Source organism: Clupea harengus, chromosome 12 (assembly GCF_900700415.2).
Source record: "Clupea harengus chromosome 12, Ch_v2.0.2, whole genome shotgun sequence".
NCBI classification, from domain to species: Eukaryota; Metazoa; Chordata; class Actinopteri; order Clupeiformes; family Clupeidae; genus Clupea; species Clupea harengus.
Genome location: NC_045163.1, coordinates 7,220,329 through 7,245,487, shown reverse-complemented (window position 1 = coordinate 7,245,487; position 25,159 = coordinate 7,220,329). Strand labels below are relative to the sequence as shown.

The 25,159-nt window shown below is 45.3% G+C and overlaps 2 protein-coding genes across 3 annotated transcripts in view; one reads left to right on the top strand and one right to left on the bottom strand.

The window, feature by feature from the left end:
* The window catches only part of rnf34b (ring finger protein 34b), a 20,458-nt gene extending 17,745 nt beyond the window's left edge, over positions 1–2,713 (top strand). The window contains exons 4-8 of the mRNA XM_031578219.2: positions 179–241; positions 539–740; positions 1,330–1,359; positions 1,602–1,643; positions 2,457–2,713. Of these exons, the coding sequence (XP_031434079.1) occupies positions 179–241; positions 539–740; positions 1,330–1,359; positions 1,602–1,643; positions 2,457–2,647 (528 nt within the window). The 3' untranslated portion in view covers positions 2,648–2,713. The remainder of the gene's footprint in view (positions 1–178; positions 242–538; positions 741–1,329; positions 1,360–1,601; positions 1,644–2,456) is intronic.
* A 7,922-nt stretch (positions 2,714–10,635) lies between these two features.
* The window catches only part of LOC105907592 (lysine-specific demethylase 2B), a 29,038-nt gene continuing 14,514 nt past the window's right edge, over positions 10,636–25,159 (bottom strand). The window contains exons 13-21 of one of the 2 annotated variants that reach the window (XM_031578301.2): positions 17,734–17,964; positions 17,285–17,428; positions 16,928–17,014; positions 16,246–16,578; positions 15,249–16,114; positions 14,743–14,906; positions 13,622–13,783; positions 13,074–13,292; positions 10,636–11,835 (exon numbers count right to left, since the gene is read on the bottom strand). In XM_031578301.2, coding sequence (XP_031434161.1) covers positions 11,654–11,835; positions 13,074–13,292; positions 13,622–13,783; positions 14,743–14,906; positions 15,249–16,114; positions 16,246–16,578; positions 16,928–17,014; positions 17,285–17,428; positions 17,734–17,964 — 2,388 coding nt within the window. In that variant the 3' untranslated portion in view covers positions 10,636–11,653. The remainder of the gene's footprint in view (positions 11,836–13,073; positions 13,293–13,621; positions 13,784–14,742; positions 14,907–15,248; positions 16,115–16,245; positions 16,579–16,927; positions 17,015–17,284; positions 17,429–17,733; positions 17,965–25,159) is intronic. The other variant, XM_031578302.2, reaches the window with a different exon arrangement.

Here is a 25,159-nt window from a genome sequence, read left to right as displayed (position 1 = left end):
ATGCAGGCAGGATGCACAAAAGCAGTGCACACACTGATGTAAGATGAGCACTGAGAGTCCACTGCAGAAAATGATGAAGATGATAATGATAATAATGATGATGATGATGATGATGGTGACGGTTATGATGATGATGATGATGCTGAAGGTGGTGTTTTGTCTTCTGTTGAACCTTCAGGACCAAGGAGATGCTGCCTCCCTCTCCCTACAGAACCTGGAAAACCGCAGCAGCATACAGGAGGTACACACACACAAACACACACACACACACACACACACACACACACACACACACACAACACACGCACACACACAGACACATGCCTCACTGATTTTACCCAGAATTCCCTCTGTGATCAGCCGTCCGTCTCCGCATTGTCTCCTCAGTCTTTTGATTACATCCCCAGGGCCTGAGCTTGATGAAACTCTTGCACACACAGAGATGCACTGCTCCTCCTGGTGGAATGAGTTAACATTACTATGTCATCAGGAAGGGAATGCTATAAGTTAACACCTTTCTGTCTGTGCCCATCTGCAGGCCAGTCCGGCTACTCAGAGGTCTGCCCGAGCCTCCCTCTCGGATATTGCCAACGAGGGCGCCATCGAGAGCCTGACGGTGCGGCAGCTGAAGGAGATCCTAGCGCGGAACTTCGTCAACTTCTCTGGCTGCTGCGAGAAATGGGAGCTGGTGGAACGTGTGCACCGGCTCTACCGCGAGAACGAGCAGAACCGCAGATCCAGTAAGGACCCGAACAAGCCACATGCACCAGAAGCACATCAGATAAGCACCATACATGAGTTAATATTCCTTCAGGAAGGAAACACTCTGAGTTAAAACTACTCTGAGTTAACACTACTCTGAGTTAAAACTACTCTGTGTTAACACTACTCTGAGTTAACAGTGAAACTACTCTGAGTAAACTCTACTACCACTACTGTCACATCATTTAATTTAACTACTATGAGTTAACAATAAACCTACTCTTGAGTAAACCCTACTCTGTCACATCATTTTATTTGTTTAATCTCTTTAACTCTCTTTAAACTGAGGCATTTATTTAATTGTTTCTCTACATCCTCTATTTATGTGATCTGTTGTGATTAGCCCACTATAAAGCAGTTGAAAATGTCATTCAAATAAAGTTATTATTATTATTAATAATAATAATAATAATAATAATAATAATAATTCAATTATTGATAGACTCCCATCCACTCCTCAATATTATGTGACACCAGCTTGACTGCTGTGGCCAGTCTGAGATTTTCCTTCTTCTCGAAGTAGAAAGAAATGACGAGTGCTTATCTTCTTTTCCCGCTCTTTTGCAGTGGAGAATGTGAGCAGTGACATCACAGCAGGTGAGCCCTTTCTCAACCTATCATGCATTTGATCTGATTACTGGCCTGATAACTGAAGAATCTGATAGATCCAGCCTAGATTCATTAGTTGCTTATAAAGTTATACTGTAATACTGACTGTAATAAGGAATTACATCTTGTGTTGAACTCAGTGTAGTCTGTTATGATTGGTATGTGGTGTGGTGGTGAAAACGCACTTGAGTGTGTGGTGAAATATGTTTCTCTCTTGTGGTCTGTTTTAGTAATGACGTACCCCCCTCCCATCTGCCTCAGAGAAGTCGGAGGTAAGGATGTCACACAGTCACGGGTGCCAAAATAAAACCCATCACGCCACGGGAGAGGCAGATGGGCATGTATCAGCCCTGGTCATTAGCAGGGCATGCTGGGAGTGTAGATATCATTGGCGTGTCTGGTGTTTCCACGGTTTCATCTGCGCTGTCTCGTCCAATCACATTCTACTCTTGGCTTGTCCTTAGAAAAGTCACTGAAAAGTCACCTGTGTGTCTCCTGCTTGTGGTTAGACTCTCATCCCTGTCATGGTGTTTTAATGGCTGAATGTCATCATCACGTTGAATTAGTCCTCAGAGTCCAATCTCACCTCTTGTAAAAGCCCTCATAAATCAACTCTCCTGAAAGTTCCAATGGCATTTTTATTTGCGCCTGGCTAATAGCTAATCACTAATAGCTCTCTTGGAAAAATCCCAGCTCATGACTGTCTCTTACGTCTCTGATGGCTTGCCCATCTGATTCTTAACACTGTGTTAAATCGGTATTTATTCTTGAAACATTAAACTCATCTACCCCCTTCCTTCCTTCCTCCCTCCTATCCCTTATTTCTCTCGCCTTCTCATCTCTCGCCCCCTCTCCTCTCTGTCTCTCTTTTTCTTTCTTTCTTTCTTTCTGTTTCATTCTCACCCTCTCTTCCCCCTCGCTCCTCTCTCTCTCCCTCCCTCCGCCTCTCTCTCTTTCTCTATACATTTATTCCTATTTCATTCTCACCCTCTCTTCCCCCTCTTTCCTCTCTCTCTCCCTCCCTCCCTTTCTATATCTCTCCCTATCTTCCTCTGTTTCACCCACCCCCCCTCCTCTCTCTCCAGATGGGGTGACGAGGCCTCAGCTGAGTGCTGTGGATGAGAACCTGTGTCGTATCTGCATGGATGCGCTCATAGACTGTGTGCTGTTGGAATGCGGCCACATGGTCACCTGCACCAAGTGTGGCAAACGCATGAACGAGTGCCCCATCTGCAGGCAGTATGTGGTGCGCGCCGTGCACGTCTTCAAGTCCTAATGCCCCAAAACACACACACACACACACACACACACACACTCTCTCTCTCTCTCTCTCTCTCTCTCTCTCTCTCTCAGATACTGACACACACACACTGTCAGTACAGTCACACACACATATACAGATACACACACTCAGATACTTACACACATATTTATATATATCACTCTCTGATACACACATACAAATACGTACACAAACACTCTCAGATGTAGACACGCACATATACACTCAAACTCTCAATACAGACATACACATATACACACACACTCTCAGACACAAACACATGTACAAATGCATGCACTCACTGACAGCAGTCACTGACAGAAACACACTGACAGGAAATGTAAACATACGTATGACACCACACACACACACACACACACACACACACACACACACACACACACACACACACACACACACCGGCACACACACACACACACACACACACACACACACACACACACACACACACTCACACACACACACACACACACACACACACACACACACACACACACACACACTCACACACACACACACACACACACACACACACACACACACACACACACACACACACACACACACACACACACACTGTGAAACACACACACTTTCTCCTCAGTGGCCAGGAGGCCTCCCTGGAAGTGCCCCTAACAGTTTACATTGGAGGGAAAAGATGGACTCAATTGCGCACAGATGGTCACAATGCAATTTGCTGTTTGTTTGTCACTTCATCCAACATGTCATTGAGAATCCTATATACGTGCTGAGAGTTCAGAGAAGCAGACTGCCAACACACAGGCACACAGACAGAGAAACAGACGGACTGACAGACAGACAAGCAGACACACAGGCAGATTAATGCCAGCCAGGCAGGCAGACAGAGACAGACAGTGAGACAACAATTTACATGATCACTAGCTTGTCCGATGTTATGTGCAATATCAGGGGAGTTCAGGAAAAGCTGAAATGTTATAAATGAGCAGCTGGTCCTGTGGGCAAATCTGAGAGTTGTGGACCAGGCATGACATAACCATGGCACATGCTCTCATCACAGAACTCCTGAAGACTACACTTGATCCTGTAGGTGCCAAATGAGAAAAGAGTACACACACCTCGTGTCCTTGTCTTGTATGATAGTGAGTGTGAGTGTGTGTGTGTGTGTGTGTGTGTGTGTGTGTGTATGTGTGTGTGTGTGTGTGTGTGTGTGTGTGTGTGTGTGTGTGTGTGTGTGTGTGTGTGTGTGGGTTAGTGCCACAAGTTTGTAACCGTGTCCCCTGACACCCAGTAGGCTACTGTAGAGCATAGTGTAGGAACAGCTTGAGTGTAGCACCCAGTCAGACACAGAGACTCTCCTGCAGCAGAGCCCAACATTCAGGGTGACGGCAATGAAGACGGCTCAAATGGGGGCAGAGCCTGACGAGAATCTGGCCCAAATCTGGCACGGATCTGGCATGGAGCAGAGCATGTGAACCATCTTCTGGCTCTGGGTGAATGACTTGGCTGTGATCTGGGAGAGGTATCTAACCCTAAACCTAACCCCTAGCTCCAACTGAACATACTTCACCTCCAAGACTGTTACGAGTTTCATTCCAGAAGTGCAGCAACCGCACGCCACAGCACTCCACCTCCGTGCAGGGATGCAGAACTGTCTCCATGCAGCGATGCAGCAATGCAGCTCGGCCACCATACAGTGATGCTGTCTCTCTCCAACACTCTTGCTCCGTACAGTGATGCAGCACTTGACCTCCATGCAATGATGCAGCTCTCTGCCTCCATGCAGTAATGCTCTCTGACACACCTCGACTAACACCTCCACCTTCTGTGACCATTTGCACTTTCTTCTGATTGATAGGGTCTTAATCTGCACTGATCTGCAACCATAGACGCACTCGCCACTCACTGTGGCTGGGATTGGGTGGCCAACCCCGTAGTTTACATATCAGAACTCTTCTTTTCAGTGTATTTTTATTGATGATCACAAACTACCCATGTTTACCATTGATTTGTATTAATGATCTTTAAGCAATATCATGTCATACAGAGTTCTTAACATGTTGTGCTGTTCCATGTCGTGAGTGTAGGTCCTCAGAAACCAAACAGAAAAAGCGACATATCTGCCCGGTGCTCCATGAAAGTGACTCTACTGAAGTCTTTTACCCTGGATTCTATTTTTATTACCAGGTTACACAAACACTGTACTTTCATTTGACTGTGGGTGTGACTTTTTTATATTTTTCATAAGTTTCCAGTTGTGAAAAAGATGAACCCTCTTCACGCTATCAAACATACCTTTCACTGAGAGGAGTCAGATATTTATTTTAGATTATATGAAGCCAGTGGAACCACATAGACTTATCTAGTTTTTAACTGTAATATTAATGTAAAATGTTTAATATTGCTGTCACGAGAACAGCCTGTGAAGTACTGATGAATATATATATATATACTGTATATATATATTTTATATTATTTGATTAGAATGTTTTACTATCAGTTTTGTCTGCAGACCAGTCCAGATATCTCACACCTCCATTAACCTGGGTTGGTTGAAGGGGTAGATGGGCTGGTGTGATAGGTAGCCTATCAGGTAGTGCTACCCTGTCGGGTCCCACCAAAAAGGGACAGAGTCCATTCAAGGCTTGAAGCAACCCATCCTCACTGAGATCAGCAGTGTGTAGCCTCTAACAGCAGCTGCTAAGATGCTAAGATGGAACTGGGCCCAGTTTGGGCCACATCTGGGCCACATCTGGGCCACATCTGGGCCACATCTGGACCGCATCCAGGCCTGCGTGGGCTGCTGTTTGGGGCGGTGTGATTGCTTGTCTGGACTCCCTCCCTCAGTCGCCCTTCAGTCTGAACCCAACATGAAGACACATAGCTTAGGGTGCACTGAGGCCTAGCCCACAATGACACTGTGCTTACATGTGTTTCTAATGCTGCTATTTTTAAATGATGTCACGTGTAGGTCACTATGATAGCAGAGCAGACTCCCAGGGAGCACACATGACACTTGCTCCACGGGGGGGCCGATGTAGTTCCACAAACAAGAAAACAACAAAAACAACAACAACAGTGTTCCGCAAGCTCTAGTCTTCGTATTTTGGAATGTTAAACTTTTTATTTTGGTAATTAAAAAATGATTTATTAAATTTAATAAAATATGGTATCTTGAATTATCACCCGGTGATGCTTGTGTTTTGTTCATTTCTTAGGTTAATTACGACGAACTGGATCTGAGCATCACCTCACTAAAACCTTTCACACTGATGCACTCTAACCCTTTACACTGATGTTTATTAACCCTGTACAAGGATTTACACTGATTTACACAGACTCTGCACACTGAGCCAGTAGCCTGGTGTGGAGAGACTTTGGGGGGGGGCGCTTAGAGGTTAGCTCAGCAGCCTGGTCTCCTGTATTGTCTGTGCAGAATGAATGTGCATTTCCTTCTCTGATGTGTTTCTACTTCCTTAGACCAGGGTTTGAGACAGCACAGATAATGCTGAAAGTAATGACTTATAGTAGTGTACAATGGCACAGGGCTTCAGTCAATGTTTACTTCTAAGGTGTAATCATTCTCATACCACTCACCTTCATATTTGGTATACATGGCCACATTTCCCTCCTTTCTCTATCGACATCGCCACAGCACCGATATGGATGCACTTCCCAAAATGGCCACAAGAGGGAGTAATGCACATAGAGTATTAATTTATCAGCAGATGACAATCATGCTTGACAAGAAAGCGATCTGAGGAAGTATAGAAAATCCGTTGACGATATGATATCAGTGTGACACCCATACTTCTACTGCCTCTACTGTAACATCTACACTTCCACTATCCCCTTTATCAGCTGCAGTCCTTTTTTAACACATGTATGCCCAAATGTAGCAGAAAGATCCATGACCTCAATGAGAAGTTATGTGACTAGAACTCAGTTTTACTGAGGGAGAGCCTAGCAGTAACTGGGCTGGATCAATGGATTGGGCTGGCCTCAGATTGGATCTGCAGAATTTCAGAATCTGCAGAAATGAGCTTTAGCCCATTTGCAGGATTGGAGAGTAACGGAATACATGGAACGGCGTTATGTAATTAGGATACAAAAAAGGGTAACTGTATTCCGGTACAGTTACAAAAAAAAGACGTAACTAGATGACAGATACTTTTATAAAAAATTGGGATTATTAACAGGATTACAAATAGATTTTAAAATGCAGAACATTATTCTATCATCCACATGCGCACTTTACAACACGTCACGAGACAACAACAGAGAAAACTACAAGTCCATTTGATGACCTCGAGTTTAAAAAATGCTTTCCCTTGCTGGAAATATCGACACTATTTTGTCCTCGAAGCTGAAAGTGGGAAGAACATAACAGTGCAGTGCACCGTATGGCTCCCCGTGGTGAAAATACTGTCGTTGTCCAAGGACTCCACGTCAAATTTCGTGAAGCATTACAGGCAAGACCAACACTTCTAACGTCTACACAGAGCTAAGGTTAAAGTTGGTTAGCAAACCTGTTAGAATTACTTGCCTACAAACATAATGAAAAAGGCGGACTGTGATAACTGGAATGATTGTGTTTAAATAAAACACAAACCCCTGACCGAAATATGTCCGTGGCAGTTTCATTGAAGTTTCAGCGTGATCTTTGACAGTTCAGAAAGTAGTGGACACTTGATTCATTAAAAATACTGTGGATGTTCTAAATCTGTGCTGATTTTATTTTGTATTATCCTATGCTTGTAAACTGTGGTGTTGTGCACTTTCAATGTAGGTCTGTAGGCTGAATTTGCATAATGTCAAGCAGATTTGTCTATAAAAAAACACTGAGCAGAGGGCAGGTTTAATTCTTAAAACTTGGTTTCCTAATTTTCTTTTCTAAGGTTACTTTGTGCTGTTGACTTACAGAATACGCTTAAGTTAAAGCCATCTTATGATGATGCGAGGTCAGACACGGAGTGAAGGGTTTAAGTAGAGAGGTGACAGGTGTACGTGATAAGTACTCCGGTGATTGTGAATGAGACGGAGGTGCCTGAGTTGAAGTCGAAGGGAGCGTGGCAGGAGTTCAGCGCTGGCGTGACATATATGCATACATCAAACCAGAACCACACGGCCCACATGCCCATTTTCCTTCAGGGCAACAAACTGAACTAGTTCACATTTCCGCCTAGCAGGCCCACGCTATATTGCAAAGGGGATTGGGCAAAAAGTGTAAAATGATGCAAGGTATTTGTTTGTAAAAATTGTTGACAGTGAGAGTGACTACGGCTAAGAAAAGTGGGGGATGACCGGTTTATTTTTATTTTCAATGGTTTATACTTTCTTCTGTGTTGTCGCAAATGATGTGATTCACTAGTAAAATATCTCAGTGAAATGCTGCATTTGGGCCAAAAAGGATATCCTGACATTCCAATCGATACAGTGGCACATAAAAAGAGCTTTACATATTTAGCATTGAGTTCAGTTTGTTGTCTAACACATAGCTATGACAATATAGTACATTTTGATATTTGTAGCATACTACAAGACGTTATTTATATAGCACTACTACTGCACAAATGCAGAAAGTATGTCATCTGAAAAAGCTGGTGTGTGCCCTTTTAGGAGGGATTTGTGGATAGCACAACCACTTCATGAAACATGTGACCAACTGTTGCAGTTTATGACTCTAGCAGTACATGTTTTTGTCTTCAAAGTTGGACCAATGTTTTTGACATTTAGGAAATCCAAAATAACGGAAAGTAATCAAGTTACATGACTTTAATATTGTGATACTTGGATTAGGTTACTGAATACAATGTTTAACAGGTGATCAGTAATTGTATCGTTATACATTTTTAAAGTAATCCTCCCAACCCTGCCCATTTGTGACAAACTGATACCTCGTCTGCTTCACACAAACTCCTGCATCATCTATTTACATTCATGTGACAATGTGTGTGTACACATTTCTCCTGATGTCCTGTGGTTGTAGCCAAATCAGCATTGTTGTTTGTAGAATGGGACACAAACATGCAGTACCTGTTTCTTCTATGCAATTTAACATCCTTGTTCACATCCTCCCACTGAAAGATAACAAGCACATGATACTCTTCTGCTAGTGTAAGCTCACGGTACACCATCGACCATCCCAGTAAATACTTCTCCATGGATAACTTTCCATGTCCACGCATTAGTGTGATTTCATTTTGCATGTGATTTTAATGTTACATCTTCCCTGCATGAGAAACAAAGGCAGAATGCAAATGTTTGATCTCTGAGTAGGAAATGCAAAAAGTGACTTTATGTTTCTAAAGCCCTCCTGTAAAGGCATCAATGACATCCAGTCTTTTCACACATTTTCATAATGCCTTCGACAGCATTCTTCAGACCTTCACTTTTTTCACATTTTGTTATGTTGCAGCCTTACGCTAAAATTAAAATGTTTAAATTCATTATTTCCCTAATCAACCAGTACCCCATAATGACAAAGCGAAAACAGGATTTTAGAATTTTTTGCAAATGTATTAAAAAGGAAGAACTGAAATACCACTTGGACACAATTATTCAGAACTTTGCTATGACACTTGAAATGTAACCTTGTAACCTCTTCATCATCACTGACATGTTTCTTCACCTTGATTGGAATCCACCTGTGGGAAATTCAGTTGATTGGACATGATTTGGAAAGGCACATACCTGTTTATACAAGGTTTCACAGCTGACAATGTATATCAAGACAAAAACTAAGTCACGAGGTCAAAGAAACTGCCTGCAGAGCTCAGAGACAGGACTGTGTCAGGATACAAAAAAGTCTACTCTTCCTTGAGCTGGTCGCCTAGCAAAACTGAGCAACTGGGGGAGAATGGCCTTGGTAAGAGAAGTGGCCATGAACCCGATGGTCACTCTGGCTGAGCTCCATAGATCCTGTGCGTGGAGATGGGAGAAACTACCAGAAGGACAACCATCACTATAACACTTCAATGATCTAGGCTTTATGGTAGAGTGGCCGGACGGAAGCCTCTATGCTGTGAAAGACACTGGAAGACCTGTGTGGAGTTTGCAAAAAAAGCACCTAAAGGACTCTAAGACTGTGAGAAACAATATTCTCTGGTTTGGTGAAACCAAGATTGAACGGTTTGGCCTCAATTCTAAGTGTCTTATCTGGAGGAAACCAGGCACCGCTCATCACCTGCCCAATACCACACCAACAGTGAAGCATGCTGGTGGCAGCATCATGCTGCAGGGTGTTTTTCAGCAGCTGGGACTGCGAAACAGGTCAGGATTGAGGGAAAGCTGAACGGAGCAAAGCAAGAGATGTCCTTAATGAAAGTCTTGTCATTAGACTGGGCCGAAAGCCTACCTTCTAATAGGACAACGTCCCGAAGTACACAGCAAAGACAAGGCAGGAGTGGCTGAGTGACAACTCTATGGATGTCCTTGAGTGACCCAGCCAGAGCCCTGACTTGAATATCTGAAAATGGCTGTTCACCGACTGTCCCCTTCTAACCTGATGGAGCTTGAGAGGATCTGCAGAGAAGAATGGCAGAATATCCCCTAAGTACAGAGTAAAGGGTCTAAAGATTTCAATTTTTCCCTTTTAATACATTTGCATACATTTGTTTGGGGGGGGGGGGGGACTACATTTTTTTTGCATAAGGCTGCAACATGACAAAATGTGAAAAGTGAAGGGGTCTGAATACTATGCGAAACGCATGTGAAGTTAACCTCTTGGCCATAGCATAGATGAATGACCAGTAAATTAAGAAAATGCAACACTCCAGGCTGGTCTTATGTGACAGAACTGTTAGTCTAATGGTTCTGCACCTAGTCTCATGTGCCTGAACAAGAAACTCCAGAACTAACATGCATCAGTCTAGAGAGTTCCACTCGATTCAAAACCACCTACAGATCCCCCCCCCCACCCCCCGCCCTGCTGTTTGTGCCTTCTGCACATGACATCCATTAGACAGAAACTTTCAACACACTTAAGAAAAATAACTATTTATTTATGTCAAACAGTGCAAATTGTTTCTTTTCTGTTTTCAGATATAAACGCAGTACCCTCTCTCATCCCACTCCCATGTTGAAGGAGCCAACGCTGCATAATTTAAATAATATTATGGGCTTCCTATATAAGACAGTGTATCTGCAGTGATGCTCAAATCAACGAGGACAACTAGGACACTGATGGACTATAACCACTGGGGACAGAGTGCCATTTACATTACATACCAATAAAATAACCTCTTGTACAAAAATAAACCTACATAAAACTTGAGGTTTGCATTGTTCAAATTAAAAATTCTCTCGAGAAGTAACAAACATAAAAATATGGACCCAAAGCGTCCCTGACCCATCCCGAGCAATGCATGACTGCTCAACATTAGAACTTCACACAAACAACTGAGGACATGCAGTCAAAAAAAACTTAAAAGAATATGTGCTTTAAAAAAAAAAAAATATTTGGCATGAGCAGCAAAATGGCATGAACAGGTGTGTGTGTATGTGTGTATACGCAGTGTGTGCGCAGGTGTATATGTACAGGTATGTACACAAAGGTGTGTGTACATTTCTACAATGTGTAAAGGATCGTCAATCGTCAATAGCCTTTCTGTAATCCCACTGGCCAACCCTCTCGGTCCTCTGAGGTGTGTAAGCGTTAACAGTAGAAGTGAAGACGGAGCATTCATGTGTGTGTGTGTGTGTGTGTGTGTGTGAGAGAGAGAGAGAGTCACTCCAGTGTGTGTGTCACCCCTGCAGTGCTTATAGAGTGTGTAAGGCCTCAGTGGTGTGTGAGACCTGCAGTGTGAGTCCAGAGGCTCCGGGGGCATAAGTGTTTCCCAGGTTACTTCGCTGGTCAGCATTCCCTAGCTGAGCTCACTGGACGACATTGCCTAGGTGAGTTCACTGCTCAGCGTTTCCAAGATGAGTTCGGGGTGAGCTCGCTGGTTAGGTGATCTTGATGGTCAGTGCTGCCTAGGTGACGTCGCCGGCCAGCCTTGCCTAGGTGAGCTTGCGCAGTAATTTCTCCTCCTGAAGGCTAAACTGCACGCTCACAGACATCTCGGCGATGAACTGCTCACAGCCCTCCTTGGTCACCTGCTTGCAGTAGCGCAGGTCTATGTGGCAGATGCTCCCGCAACGCTTGAAGTAGGCCAGGGATTGGTCTGTGACCTGGTTACACACTGGGGAGGAGAGGAAGAGAGCAGGCGTCATGGGTTTGAAAGGGAGTCAACAGGCTAAAAGTTGCTTGGTTTAGCATCCAATGTGTTCAGAATGTGTTCTGTCCAGGTAAGCAAAGGCTGCTTAGACTTTTATAGGCTTCAGTGTCAGTTCGAAAGTTCAAGCAGCCTTTGCTTACGTGGACAGAACACATTCTGTCAACTGCTGATTCACGGGAAAAAAAAATTATTCCGTGCACATTATACGTTCATTAACATAGCCTGTAGACATAATTCCTTTTGTAATTTAGCAAAGCACTAATGTCAATGAAATTTCAAGCAGCCTTTGCTTTCGTAGACGGAATTCCTTCTGTAACTCGCTGACTTATGGAATGTGTCAGACCAAAGACCTTTCGTACACATCACACTTTCTGTAATACAGCAGAACTGTTATGTTTCCTGCCACAAGCATATAAATGCTGGCTTAGCATATCTTTTATGTGGACAGAATTAATTTTGTGTATGAAATGAGTTTATTTTGTCTGCCTTTTGTCCACAAAATGAAAAACACAACAGTCAATTCAGTGCACAACATGAATCATCCCTTTGGTTTATGTGCTTGGATAAATGCGCTCTCTTCAATATTTCGTACACACAATGCTAATGCATTTGTGGCCAAAAGGCATTACAGTGTGCATTCTGTGTATGAAATGAGGTCTGTTACACTTAGTGCCTCTTAGTGATCGTACAGCATGGTGGCCTGTGACTAACCTATTTGGTGATACATTTATAGCCTACTTTATACTTATATAATATGATCAGGGCCTATATGTTAGATGGGATAGCTAGCCTAATTATTAATACAAACAGATAACATCAACTGATTCAAAGAATGAAACGATAGATAGCCAATCATAAAGCCATATTTGATCCAACCAGATTTTAAACAGCAACTCTGAAAAAACTAAAAACTAAAAAAAATGTATCTGTTCAAACTTGGAAACAATGTTAAAAAAAGCTATGCAACACCTGATGGGCATCTGTATTTTTTTTAAATAAAAAACAAGTAATAGGCTATATGAGTATTTTCAATCTTTGCGTAAAGGTGTTATCAAAGGGAGGCCTGCCCGAGGGGTTGATCTGGCTAAGTTAATCTCAGGTTTTATTACCCTAATTGACAGGCTGATCGCAGTAAGGGTATCTGGGGTGTTTTACCCGCTAGCTTGATGTTGGTGAGTTACTCTCAGGTGTTACGACCCTACCTGACAGATTGATCTCGGTGAGCGAGTCCCGTGTGCTGGTGCCCACGGCGGTCAGCATGTTGATGGACTGGTCATTGATGTGGTTGCAGTAGCTGAGGTCGAGGCGAGAGAGCAGCGGCAAGTGGAGGGTGAGCAGGCGCAGAGACGAGTCCGTGATGTCCAGACCAGCCAGACGCAGGTCCACAACGTTACGCAGCTTACTGCGGCTCTCCAGCTGACCTGGGGAAGAGAGGGAGAAGGAGAGAGAGAGAAAGAGCGAGAGAGAGAGAGAGATTAAGTAACCTGCAACACAAGGTTTGTTCATGGACATTCTCCCAGAGAGAAGGTAAATATGTCAGTTGCTCATGGTGGTGTGCTGTAACTAATCCTCTTTGGCTATGCAGGGCAGATGTATTGTACCTGGTCTATCATTGGCAGTGAGGGGGGGCTTAGGTATACTGTTCCTGGTCTGTGGTACGTGTATGTTTGAGGGAGGCTGGTGAAGGGTGGGGGTGGGGGGTGAATTCTACCTGGTCTGTTGGGGTGGGCGTAGAGCAGGAGTACTCTACCTGGTCTGGTGTCGGTGGGGGGGGACAGCAGGTCCTCCATCTGGGCATCCTTGAGGCCCTCGACCCATTGCAGGTGGAGTGAGTGCAGAAGAGGACAGCTGGCCGTGCAAAGGGCCGATGCAGCAGCCCACGAACAGCCCGCTAACTGCAGTGCACGCAGGCCTACAGGAGACACACACAGTGTCCATAACCCACTCACACACACACACTGTCCATAACCCACTCTCACACTATTAATAACACACACACACACACACACACACACACACACACACACACACACACACACACACACACACACACACACACTCTAACACACTCAGAGGGCAGATAGAGCAGCCCAGCAGCAGCCTGCCAGCTGCGACTCACGAAGGCCTACAAGAGCGACACAGACTATCTACAACAAAATCACACACACACAATCAATAAAACAACGTATCCTGCAGGGGGGCGACAAATTACTATCAGAGAAGAGAGACCAGACTACCCATCGTACACACTCAGGATGGTTACAGCACACTCCCAGAGATATTTTTAAGCCTTCATAAAAACAAACCATTTTCTACTCCAAGGACAAATCTCTTCTTGCCATTTACTCAGTGAACATTAGGGAAGGAATGGTACTGGATACATTTCTCTGTTTTGTTGCCATGCAACAGTGTGCAACAGGTTTAAAACATAAGAGACAATAAATAACCAGTAGCTAATAGTGTGTCTGAAGGATGAGCTTAGTTTGAACAGCACTGTATACACCTCTGTGGTATGCAAAGTGCTCCGCTGCTCTGGGACCCTGCAGGTCTGACAGTAGAGTGAAGGGGTCAGCTACACTACAGCCTAGGGCTCCAGTGCCCAGGACCAGTTAGTAGCTTCAGCTTAAACTACCTGCAGACTAGTTCCAAACCGCTACCCCAACCGCTGGATGTGTTTACCTCAACAGAAATACCGCAGTAATGCATGCAACCTCTTGTGTGCGCGTGTGTGTGCGTCTGTGTGTGTGTGTGCCCTACCAGGATGTGTGTGATCCCTATCAGGCCATGAGGAGTCTGTGTGAGCCCAACCACACTGCACAGATGTGTGTGTGTATGTTTATGTGTGTGTGTGTGTGTGTGTGTCTGTCCTACCAGGCAGCCTGTTGATGAGCCAGCTGAGCTGCTTCTTGGAGATGTTGGTCCAGCTGAGGTTCAGAGAGACGGGCTGCCTGCGGATAATCCCGCTCAGCATCAGTGGGGTGATGGACTTGCAGCGGTTCAGATCGATCCGTGTCCACAGGCGCTTATCACAACCCCTGCACGGATCAGAACACACACGGGCACACACACACACACACACACAAGGGACACACACTTTAGATCGACCTGCGTCCACAGACACTTATCACAACGCTTGCAGAACACACACTTAAGAACACACAGACGATGCAAAAAGGTTTCCAAATGATTATTTCATTCATAAAGTAAGTATACACAGCAGATCAGTAATCAAATCAATCGGAGTCTCCACCATCTGCTGGGTAAAACTCCATTATATTTCTGTTTGCTAGATGTCGTAAAGTTACCCTGCTCTATGCAATTAGTTTATTTTTATTGTATCTTTTGATTCATCCAATGTTGTGCAGGCAGAGTCCTACCATCGGTTCCAGGTCTTGCAGACACGCATACACACACACAGGTCCTGATGTGTGAGGTGTGTGAACACGGCCATCCACACCTCCCGGCGCATCACGTGCTGGCGGCCGTTGGCCAGCAGCAGGGAGTCGGGCGGGGGGCTGATTGGAGGGGGTCGGATGACGTGGCGCTCCTGGGGCGAAGTGGAGGGGGGCGAGTGGGAGATGTGGGGTCGTGGGGCCGAGGGGGGGCTGCGTCTCCAGCCCAGCGGTGACAGGGGCGGCCTCCGGGGGGCGACGCCGCCGCTGTCGCGCTCGTGCTCCGTGCTCAGCCAGTCGGCCAGGTCGCTCCCGCTGCGCCGGTGGCCGTTACTCAGGTGCTTACTCTCTCCATTCACCTTCCCCCTCCCCACATGCTCATCTTCCTCGTCTGCCTCTTCTTCCTCACTCTCCAGGGGCTCTGATTTGATTGGCCGGCGGCCGTTCTGGCCGTTCAAAGGCTCCTCTTTCAGCGGCTCTTCCTGCTTCAGCTCCCGCTTGGCTGTCTTCTGCTGCCGAGGCCTCGGATTGGACCTCGGCTGGATCTTGTCTGCTGATTCGCTGCTGCTAGGCCCTGCCTGCGGAGAGCTGAGCTGTGATTGGACAATCTCCTGCTTAGCTCTGGGATGAAGGCTTTGAGGGACCTTCCTCCTCTCTGAGCTCTTCTCATCTTCCTCCTCCTCCTCCTCCTCCTCCCTCTCATCATCTCCATCCTCCTCTTCCTCTGACCTGCCTCGCTGGCCGTCACGTTCCTTGGACCGCCCATACTCGTCCTCCCCTTCCTCCTTCTCTACTTTGATGGAGGATAAGAGCTTGCTGGACGGCGGGTTCTCTGATTTTATGGCCTTTTTCTACAACAAAACAACACAAAGAGAAATGGTCAAAACCGCTACTTAGTCTTCTAGCCTCCTTAGCCTACTCAACCTTTAGTAGAATATCTTCAAAACACACTATTTAAATCTCGGTGCATTCATCACCGTACCTTTTTCCTGGCGCTAGGCTCGGCGTCCGTGTCGAACAGTTTCCTCTTCTTCCTCAGCGGGTTCTCCTCGAGTTTGGGCCGGGGGTGGGGCTCAGGCTGCGGGGGCGTGGCACGCTTCCTTTGAGGCTCCTCCCCTCTCGCTCTGGAGGCGTCCTCTCGGTCCACCTTCCTCCTGTCCACCGAGGGCACGGTGGGCGAAGCGGTTTCCATGGCGAAGGTGGGGCTGGGCTCCTCCTTGATGTCTCGGCCCGTCTCCTTGCGTGGCTCCTTCAGGAGAGACCCCGGCAGGTTGGAGGCATACTTAAAGCCCGGCCCTCTTTTTTGCTTGAGGGCCAAAAGGTGGGAAAAATAATAGACAACTTTATACCTCATGACTTTTAACCACGGGTCCATTCTGGAAAAATACAGGAGCTTAATAGAATCATGTTTATCCTAATTAGACACGTGCTTGTCTGATTACACTGTCAATCAAGGAAGTCTTACATCCTCAACACTGTGAACTTTGTAGTAGTTGAACACACATTACTCGGCAGCTGGTGGTTAACTGACTGGATTCATTTGGATTGAAATCTGGTGTTGTTTTCAGTCAGATTGATTCCTGAAAACTGAGTCAGATGATTCCAATCAATCAACCAATCAGCAACTCCAAATCAATGCCCAAACGCCTCTGTCAGATGCTTACTTTCCCTGACTTGCCGGCATGGTTACATTTAGGACACTCCCAGCAGTTGGGCAGCTCATCGTTGACAACGCCACTCGCATCCTTCACCTGGAACAGACAGACGGGCATTAGAGTTAACACCATTTACTCCCCTCCGAATGTATCAGCAACAGGATGGAGAGAAGCAAGAGGACAGACAAAACCAGAGGGAGAATAGAAAGTGGTCAGTAGAAAGATAAGGAGTGTGAGAAGCAGAGGTCACACACTACATATAGACATACAGACACATGCATGCATACACACGGACAAACAGACATGCGTGCGCACGCAGAGATACCCATACCAACCCACGCAGACACACAGAGCTGAGGCGCTGACCTTGAGACAGAGCGGGTGTACGATCTCGTTGCAGATGGAGCACTCCATGAGTGTGAGGTTGAACTTCTCCTCCACCTGCTCCGCCGAGTCCTCCTTCCCCGCCTCCCCACACACACCACACACCGCAGTGTGAGGGAGAACCGGCTGCAGAGAACAAATACACATACACACACACGCACAGAAAACACTGTAACAGATTTGACAAGACACACAAAACTCCTTATTATTTCTGAGGTTATTTCTCAGTCTGTTAAACTGTCAGCCATTCTGACACGTGTTTATATCCGCCCCCCACCCACCCCAACACACGCACACAGTCAGACAGATGCATACACACACACATACAGTCAGACAGATGCATACACACACACACAGTCAGACAGGTGCATACACACACACATACATACACACACACTCAGACAGGTGCATGCGTGCGCACACACACGTACCGCGATGCACTGTCTCATGATGCAGGACTGCTTCATGCGTCCCGGCCCCCCAAACTTCTTCATGTCCTTGCAGAAGTGACACTCTCCACACTCTGTCCTCACACACGCCTCACACTTCCTGCATCGCGTCCGTCGCCGCCGTGACCCGGACGAGCCACGCCCTCCTGACAGCTTGACCACGCCCACACCCGAGGGAGAGGCCGTCTTGGGTTTGGAGCGGTTGGCTGGGCGCTGCACAGAGAGAGAGAGAGAGAGAGAGAGAGAGAGATAATTACTCAATGAAAAGAGGAAACTCTGATGATGTAACAGCAATTTCACTTCTATTTAAGTTTAAATTCATATTGACCTCACTGAAGTCAGATGCCTGGCTACACTTACAGGCCATATGTGGGCATGACCTGATGGCCAGGCTGCTCATAAACCCAAAGTAAGAGGGTGAATGAGGACAACACTGAAGATTTCTATTTCATCGTTTCAAAAGCAGACACTTTCATCCAAAAGACTTGCTGTACAGATACACAAGCTGTGGCTATTAAAAAAATGCCATAATTCAACGATTAATGAAGAAAACCTATATTTCAATTCCTTTCCCCTTCAATATATTCCCCATCTGCAACTACACCCCACTGCATTGTGGTCTTCCACTGATCAGGGCCATACCGTAGGTCTTCTCCTGCTAGTTGTCTCAGGAGCTTGATCGTTTTCTTTTTCACTTCTGGAATTGCCTCAAAACAGATTCCCTTGAGTGCAGACTTGATTTTAGGGAAAAGAAACTTGAACACATTCCCTATTCCCCTGATCTAGCACCAAGTGGGTTTGTTCTTTTCCCTAAAATCAGGTCTGCACTCAAGGGAATCAGAAAACGACAGACAGCTCCTGAGACAACTAAGAAGACCACACCTTGTACATTTCCCTCAGGAGCCTGTGTGCGCTCCCTGGGAATAGAATCCGTAACGTTGTGCTGTTAGCATCCTGCTTTCTCGGTTGAGCCACAGGACCACAACATCAACTGTGCTCCCATCTCTGTCACACTTAAGTTGTCTCACACTTTATTTGGATGGTCCCCTCTAGACTGTCTACAGTCAGATGCTCAGATTATAAACAGACTATCTGTTGAAACTCTGTTAATACAATTTATGGTCATGGTTAAGGTTAGGGGTTGGGGTTGGGTTAAGGTGATGTTCAGTGAACAATTACAAAAGCCTGAACGTGAATTTGAACAAACCATCTGTAAAGTGCTGAGCCGAGAGCAGAGCAGTCAGCTCACTCAGATGGACACATGGTCCACCCAGTCAGCCAAGCAAGATAAACACACAGCCCGGTCAGATGGTTGGCAACGCCTTACTGGAGTGGTGTGTATAGGGGGGACTGCTGCTTTTATGGAGGTGTGTGTGTATAGGGGGGGCCGGCTTTCTGGAACAGTGTGTGTGTGTGTGTGTGTGTGTAGGGGGGACCGGCTTTCTGGAACAGTGTGTGTGTGTGTGTGTGTGTGTGTGTGTGTGTGTGTGTAGGGGGTCTGACTTTCTGAAGTAGTGTGTGTGTGTACGGGGGACTGTCTCTCGAGGGAGAGGAACCACAGGGCTAAGGATCCTTATATTTCTCTTTCCTCCAATGTTACACAAGTCGTTCCTGAAACACATGCCAAATTCCATTGTGACACACACCTAAAGACACTGTTTCTCACACACACAGGGCACTGTAAAAGGGAGAGGGGCAGAGGGGGGCGGCTGGGTTATGGCTCTGATGCAGTGAGGGGTGGGTGTGTGTGTGTGTGTGTGTGTGTGTGTGTGTGTGTGTGTGTGTGTGTGTGTGTGTGTGTGTGTGTGTGGTATGGGGATGGCAGGAGTGAGAATGGGCCTTCTGATCTGGAACAATTTCCAAGATTGGGTCTGTTTCCTTCTGACAGGCAGTTTATTTTCCCCGCTGTTATCCTTGGCCTTCAGTCAAAACAGAAACAATGTCTATAAGAGCAAGCCCATAAATCAACAGTGCCTGTTCTACACAAATACAAACTCTGTCTGTCTCACACACACACAGACACACACACACACAGACACAAATACAATCTCTCACTCACTCACTCACACACACACACACACACACAAAAATGAATATCCCTCTCTATAATTCTGTACAGGCACAGTCCCACAGCACAGACACTTGCTGTGATGTCTGCATCAAAGAAACAGCTGATGGAAACCAGTGATTTCCCATGAGTGCCAAAAACCACCAATCTCTCTCACACACACACACACACACACACACACACACACACCTCACATATCAACAGAAGCTTGGGACAGAATAATACCATACACATAATCACACTTGTATCGCTCTTGTGGGTAAGAGAAAGAAAGGAAAAAAAACAAAGAAAGAGAAACAGGAACAATGACAGAGAGAGCATGTATGTATGCGTGCGTGTGTGTGTGTGTGTGTGTGTGTGAGAGAGAGAGAGTGAGGTGAGAGAGAGTGAGTGAGTGAGTGAGTGTGAAAGAGAGAGAGAGAGAGAGGAGAGAGGATGCATCCTGACACTGCAAGCATTCCTGTGCTAATCTAATATCAGAAAGCAGAGGCGTTTATTGGATGGAAACGACTTGAGTTAGCGCTCTGGCAGAGACGAACAAAGAGAGCTCTCACTCCAGGGCGCTTGAGAGAGCGAGAGAGGGCCCCTCAGTATGACCCTGTGAAGAGCTGCTTCCTACATACACACATACACACACACACACACACACACACACACAACCAATAGAGACAAAAACACACACAAACAAACACACACCTCATAGAGACACACACACACCCATATCTCACAGGATGCTAGCAGAGGGAGGGTAGCCCCCGGTCAGGGAAAGACCCATTCCCATGACGCTGCTACTGGCAAGGCCAGAGAGAGTTTCAGTGCTGATCTAACATTCCCCCGCCGCGCGGTCGGTGAACACACAGGGGACGCGGAGCATGCACCTGTGACTTAGCCCTAATCTTGTAGCACAGTGCAGTGCCACAGTGTAGAGGTGGAAGGACCTGGTGTAAGCTACACACCAGCATCTGAGGACCTGGAGCTGAGATCAGGGTTTAACAGACTGTGTGTGTGTGTGTGTGTGTGTGTGTATGTGTGTGTGTGTGTCATTAATACAAGCCCCAGTGAAACAGACTGCATGTGTCAGTAACATTAGTGTGTGTGTGTGAGTGAGAGAGAGTCATCAGTATAAGACTGTGAGAACACAAGGGCCTCTGCTGTAGTGTGTGTTACATTAACACTAGGGTATATATTGAAGATTATGTGTTACATTAACACTAGGGTCTATATTGAAGATTATGTGTTACATTAACACTAGGGTCTATATTGAAGATTATGTGTAACATTAACACTAGGGTCTATATTGAAGACTGCGTTACTAATGCGTGTCCCAGTGCTTGTTTCTCCCGTTTCATTTTCATTTCTGCTCACTGAGTTACTGCTTTTGATTCAGGGTACTTCTGAAACCGGTGTGTGTGTGTGTGTGTGAGATTGTGATTGTGTGTGTGAGAGATTGTGATTGTGTGTGTGTGTGTGTGTGTGTGCATGCACACATTATGATTAGGGCTGCCACAGTAACCTCATCACCGTCATACCGCGGTAGGAGGAGCACCACTATTACCGTCACAACAGCTTCTTTTCCCTTTATCTGAGTGCTGCAATCCTCATGCTTGACTTGTGGCCTGGTCTGTGGTGTTGTCTACACGTATCCAGATATTTTTGAACACTCAATTTGTTCTATCAGATTTGAAAAGGATGACATCCACAGCACACACGTTTTTTTTTCCTCTCTCCGATTTCTAAAACACCCAGACCTGGGTGCTGACCATTCACATAACATTAAGCAAGCGCATCACGTCCCGTCACCTGTAACCTTCTGGTTGAGTTACTATTAATTGCTTGGAAAACACAAATTAAATATGAAAATATTGCATTCAAATAAAAATGAATATGACATGCAACATGTTACTATAAATGGCAGTTCCATTTGTGATTGCAACCAATCGTCATGACTACACATCATACGTTAACAGACAAGCTAGACATGCCATGCAGAAATAGTCCTTTTAATTATGGGTATTTTTAACTCCTTATTCCTCCATTCTTCAAATACCGTGGTAAGGATTTGTACATACTGCTGCGGCCCTAATTATGAAACTAAATCATTAACCATGTGCGTGTGCGTGCTCAGTAAATGTGGCACAGATTGGCCGCTGACGGCCCACAGGCGACAGACAGGATTAGACAGGAGATGAGGGCCACCTCTAAGCTACCACAGACTGGGAGGGGTCACTCCGATTATGCCTCATCACTGGGGGGATGGGCTGAAGGGGGATTTCCTGCGTTGTATTATCACAATGCATAATATATAACAATGTATAATATATATATATTTGCAAGTGCATACATTACACACACATCCAAACAAAAAAACATGAACATAATATCTTGTTTTGACATGCCCTCTAAAAGGCCATCCATTTGATTGGCCTGTTGGTCTCAGCTTCCCTTTTCTTATCCTTGTTAGCTTGACTTTTATAACCGAGTAATATTTGATACAGTCTCCTCACACACACACACACACACACACACACACACACACACACACACACACACACACACACATATGTATATATATATATATATTAGTGCTGTCAGCTTAACGCGTTATTAACGGCGTTAACGCGAACCAATTTTAACGCCGTTAATTTTTTTATCGCGAGATTAACGCGATTTTTTTCCACTTTAAAAAAAAAAATTTAATTTTAATTTTTTTTTTTAGATTAACGTTCTTTTTGGCCTCGCAAACTGTGTAGGAGGCTAAGGTTACAGTTTGAGTGAATGGTGAGCGCGATACGGCGAAATGGATGATAAAAAGCTTCTGAATGGAAAGTTTACTTTTAAAAGTTGTGTTGTGCAAAAGAAGCAAGCTTCACTGTTGTCTGAAAATGTCAACAGGCAGCTGGCTGAAAGCAAAGAAGTAGTAGGCTTACCTTTTATTGGTAACCTAACTGTTACGGTTCATTGTTTCTGAAATAAGAGGCCTGACTGCTATGTTCCCAGCAAACTTGAAAAAAAATTAAGCCATGGTTTAACTGCACTATAGGCTGAGTCCTTGTTTACCTGAAATGTGCACTTTATAATTTTATTTTGTACCGCCCTGTTTGGCAATGTTGGTTTTCAATAAAATAAAACATTTGCATAAAGCAAGCCAATCCACTTTTCCATGTTGATAAGGGCATTAAAATAAAAATAAAATGATGGAAAAAATGAATAAACAAAGGGACTTTAGAATAGATACAAATGTGCGATTAATCGCGATTAATTTTGAGTTAACTATGACATAAATGCGATTAAATATTTTAATCGTTTGACAGCACTAATATATATATATATATATATATATATATATATATATATATATATGAACACAAGGCCCTGTGAGGTTAGAGGGGGTGAGATGAGATGTCCAGATGTGTGTCTTATCTAACCAGAATGGGACTTCAGTAGGTCATGTTAGGTACCTAACCTACAAGAGCAACTCTACTTGCATCTGCAAACTTCACTGCAAGAAATGCGCGCACACACACACACACACACACACACACACAAACACACAGTCCTGTTCCAACAAGTCTCTTAAGAGAGTTTCCTGTTTTAGGCATTGGATGTAAAATTAGGGCAGGTGTAAGAGAAAGTGTGTCATTATAAATATATGGTTTTTACTGAACAGAGGAGCTTTTTTGCTGAGACATCAGAAGAGGAGTGAAACCCTGGCTGACTTGTCTCGTTTATCAGGCCCTGACAGTGGACCTGGCTGCTGGCCCTGTGGTGGCGCGGGCCCACATTCTTCCAGGCTGAGGGAGGAGGGCTAAGCCGTCCATTTAAGTCTGAGGGTTCAAGAGGTGAGCATGTTTCTCAAACTCAAAAATACCCCATCTGAACACACTGGAGGCTGACAGGGCATGTTTCCCTCAAGGAGGAGAGAGAGACAGAGAGAGAGAGAGAGAGAGAGAGAGAGAGAGAGGGAGAGAGAGTGAGTAAGGGAGTGGGTAAGGGAGTGGGTAGGGACAGGGGGAAGGGATAGAGGGAGTAAGAGTGAGAGTGGGAAAAGATAGAGAAAGAAAGAGAGCGAGAGAAAGAAAAAAAAGAGAGATAGACAGAATGAAAGTGAGAGCAGGAAGAGATGGAGATAGAGAGAATGAGAGCAGGGGAAGAGAGGGAGTGAGGGAATGGGAATAGACTAAGAGATAGAGAGAATGTGAGCAGGGGCAAATAGAGAGGGAGTGAGCGAATGGGAATAGATAGAGAGAATGAGAGCAGGGGAGAGAGAAAGGGAGGTCTGGTCTGTCCACTGCCCTACAAAGGGCCTCTTGTAGGAAGGAGACAGGAAGGGTTAAAAATACTCCCCAGATGGAGGAAGTTCAGGAGGTTTTGTTTAAGAGGCTCACCGCCTCGCCTGAAAAACGCCTCAGTACTACAATTACTACTAGAACTTCAAACTACTACTATTGTATTAACCTTAGTCTATAGCACAGTGTCATGATGAAGGTATAGAGTCCTGCATACATAAGGAATGATCTCTGAAGGACAAAGATTATAACTGACTTGGGCCCAGATGTGTATATAGTAGTGTACACCTAATAGTAACCTTATGAAGACACTGTTTACCCACTACGCTATTCTACATCTAATAGGGTACCCTAGATCAGGGCCTCATGCTTCTTCTAGTAAGCAGTGGGCTATCTAGCCCTGACACCAGTGAAAAATCCTTTAACTCCCAAAACGAGGTGAACAAGAATGTGGTCGCACTCACGTGGGTGGTCATACTATTCTGTTTAACCCACTCTCTCTGTCTGACACACACACACAACCCCTCTCTCTCTCACAGACTCACACACACACACACACACTCACACTCACAAACAGCAGCACCCTTAAACTCCCCAAGCCGAGGTGAGCAAGAATGTGGTCACACTTGTGTGGGTACTCATGGTACTCCCTCCCACACACACACACACACACACACACACACACACACACACACACACACACACACACACACACACACACAGACACAGAGACACAGAGACACAGAGACAACCTGCATTCCCAACTCCACATTGTTCAAACACAACCATTCAAATCATGGTTTAATGATTAATAAGTTAAGCTCTGTGGTGTACCCACAGCTTTCATCTGTCTTCACCCTCCTCAGCTTCTCAAACTCTCGACACCATTGTGTAATAAAAGCATGATTACAACACCACTGAGAACCATGTGTGTCATTCCAGACAGTCAGGCAGGGTCATATGTCAGGGCTAGCAGCTTTCTGCTGCTCTACAACAAGGCTAGCAGCTTTCCCACATTCTATGTTTTTAACAAGGACTAACAACTTTCTATCTC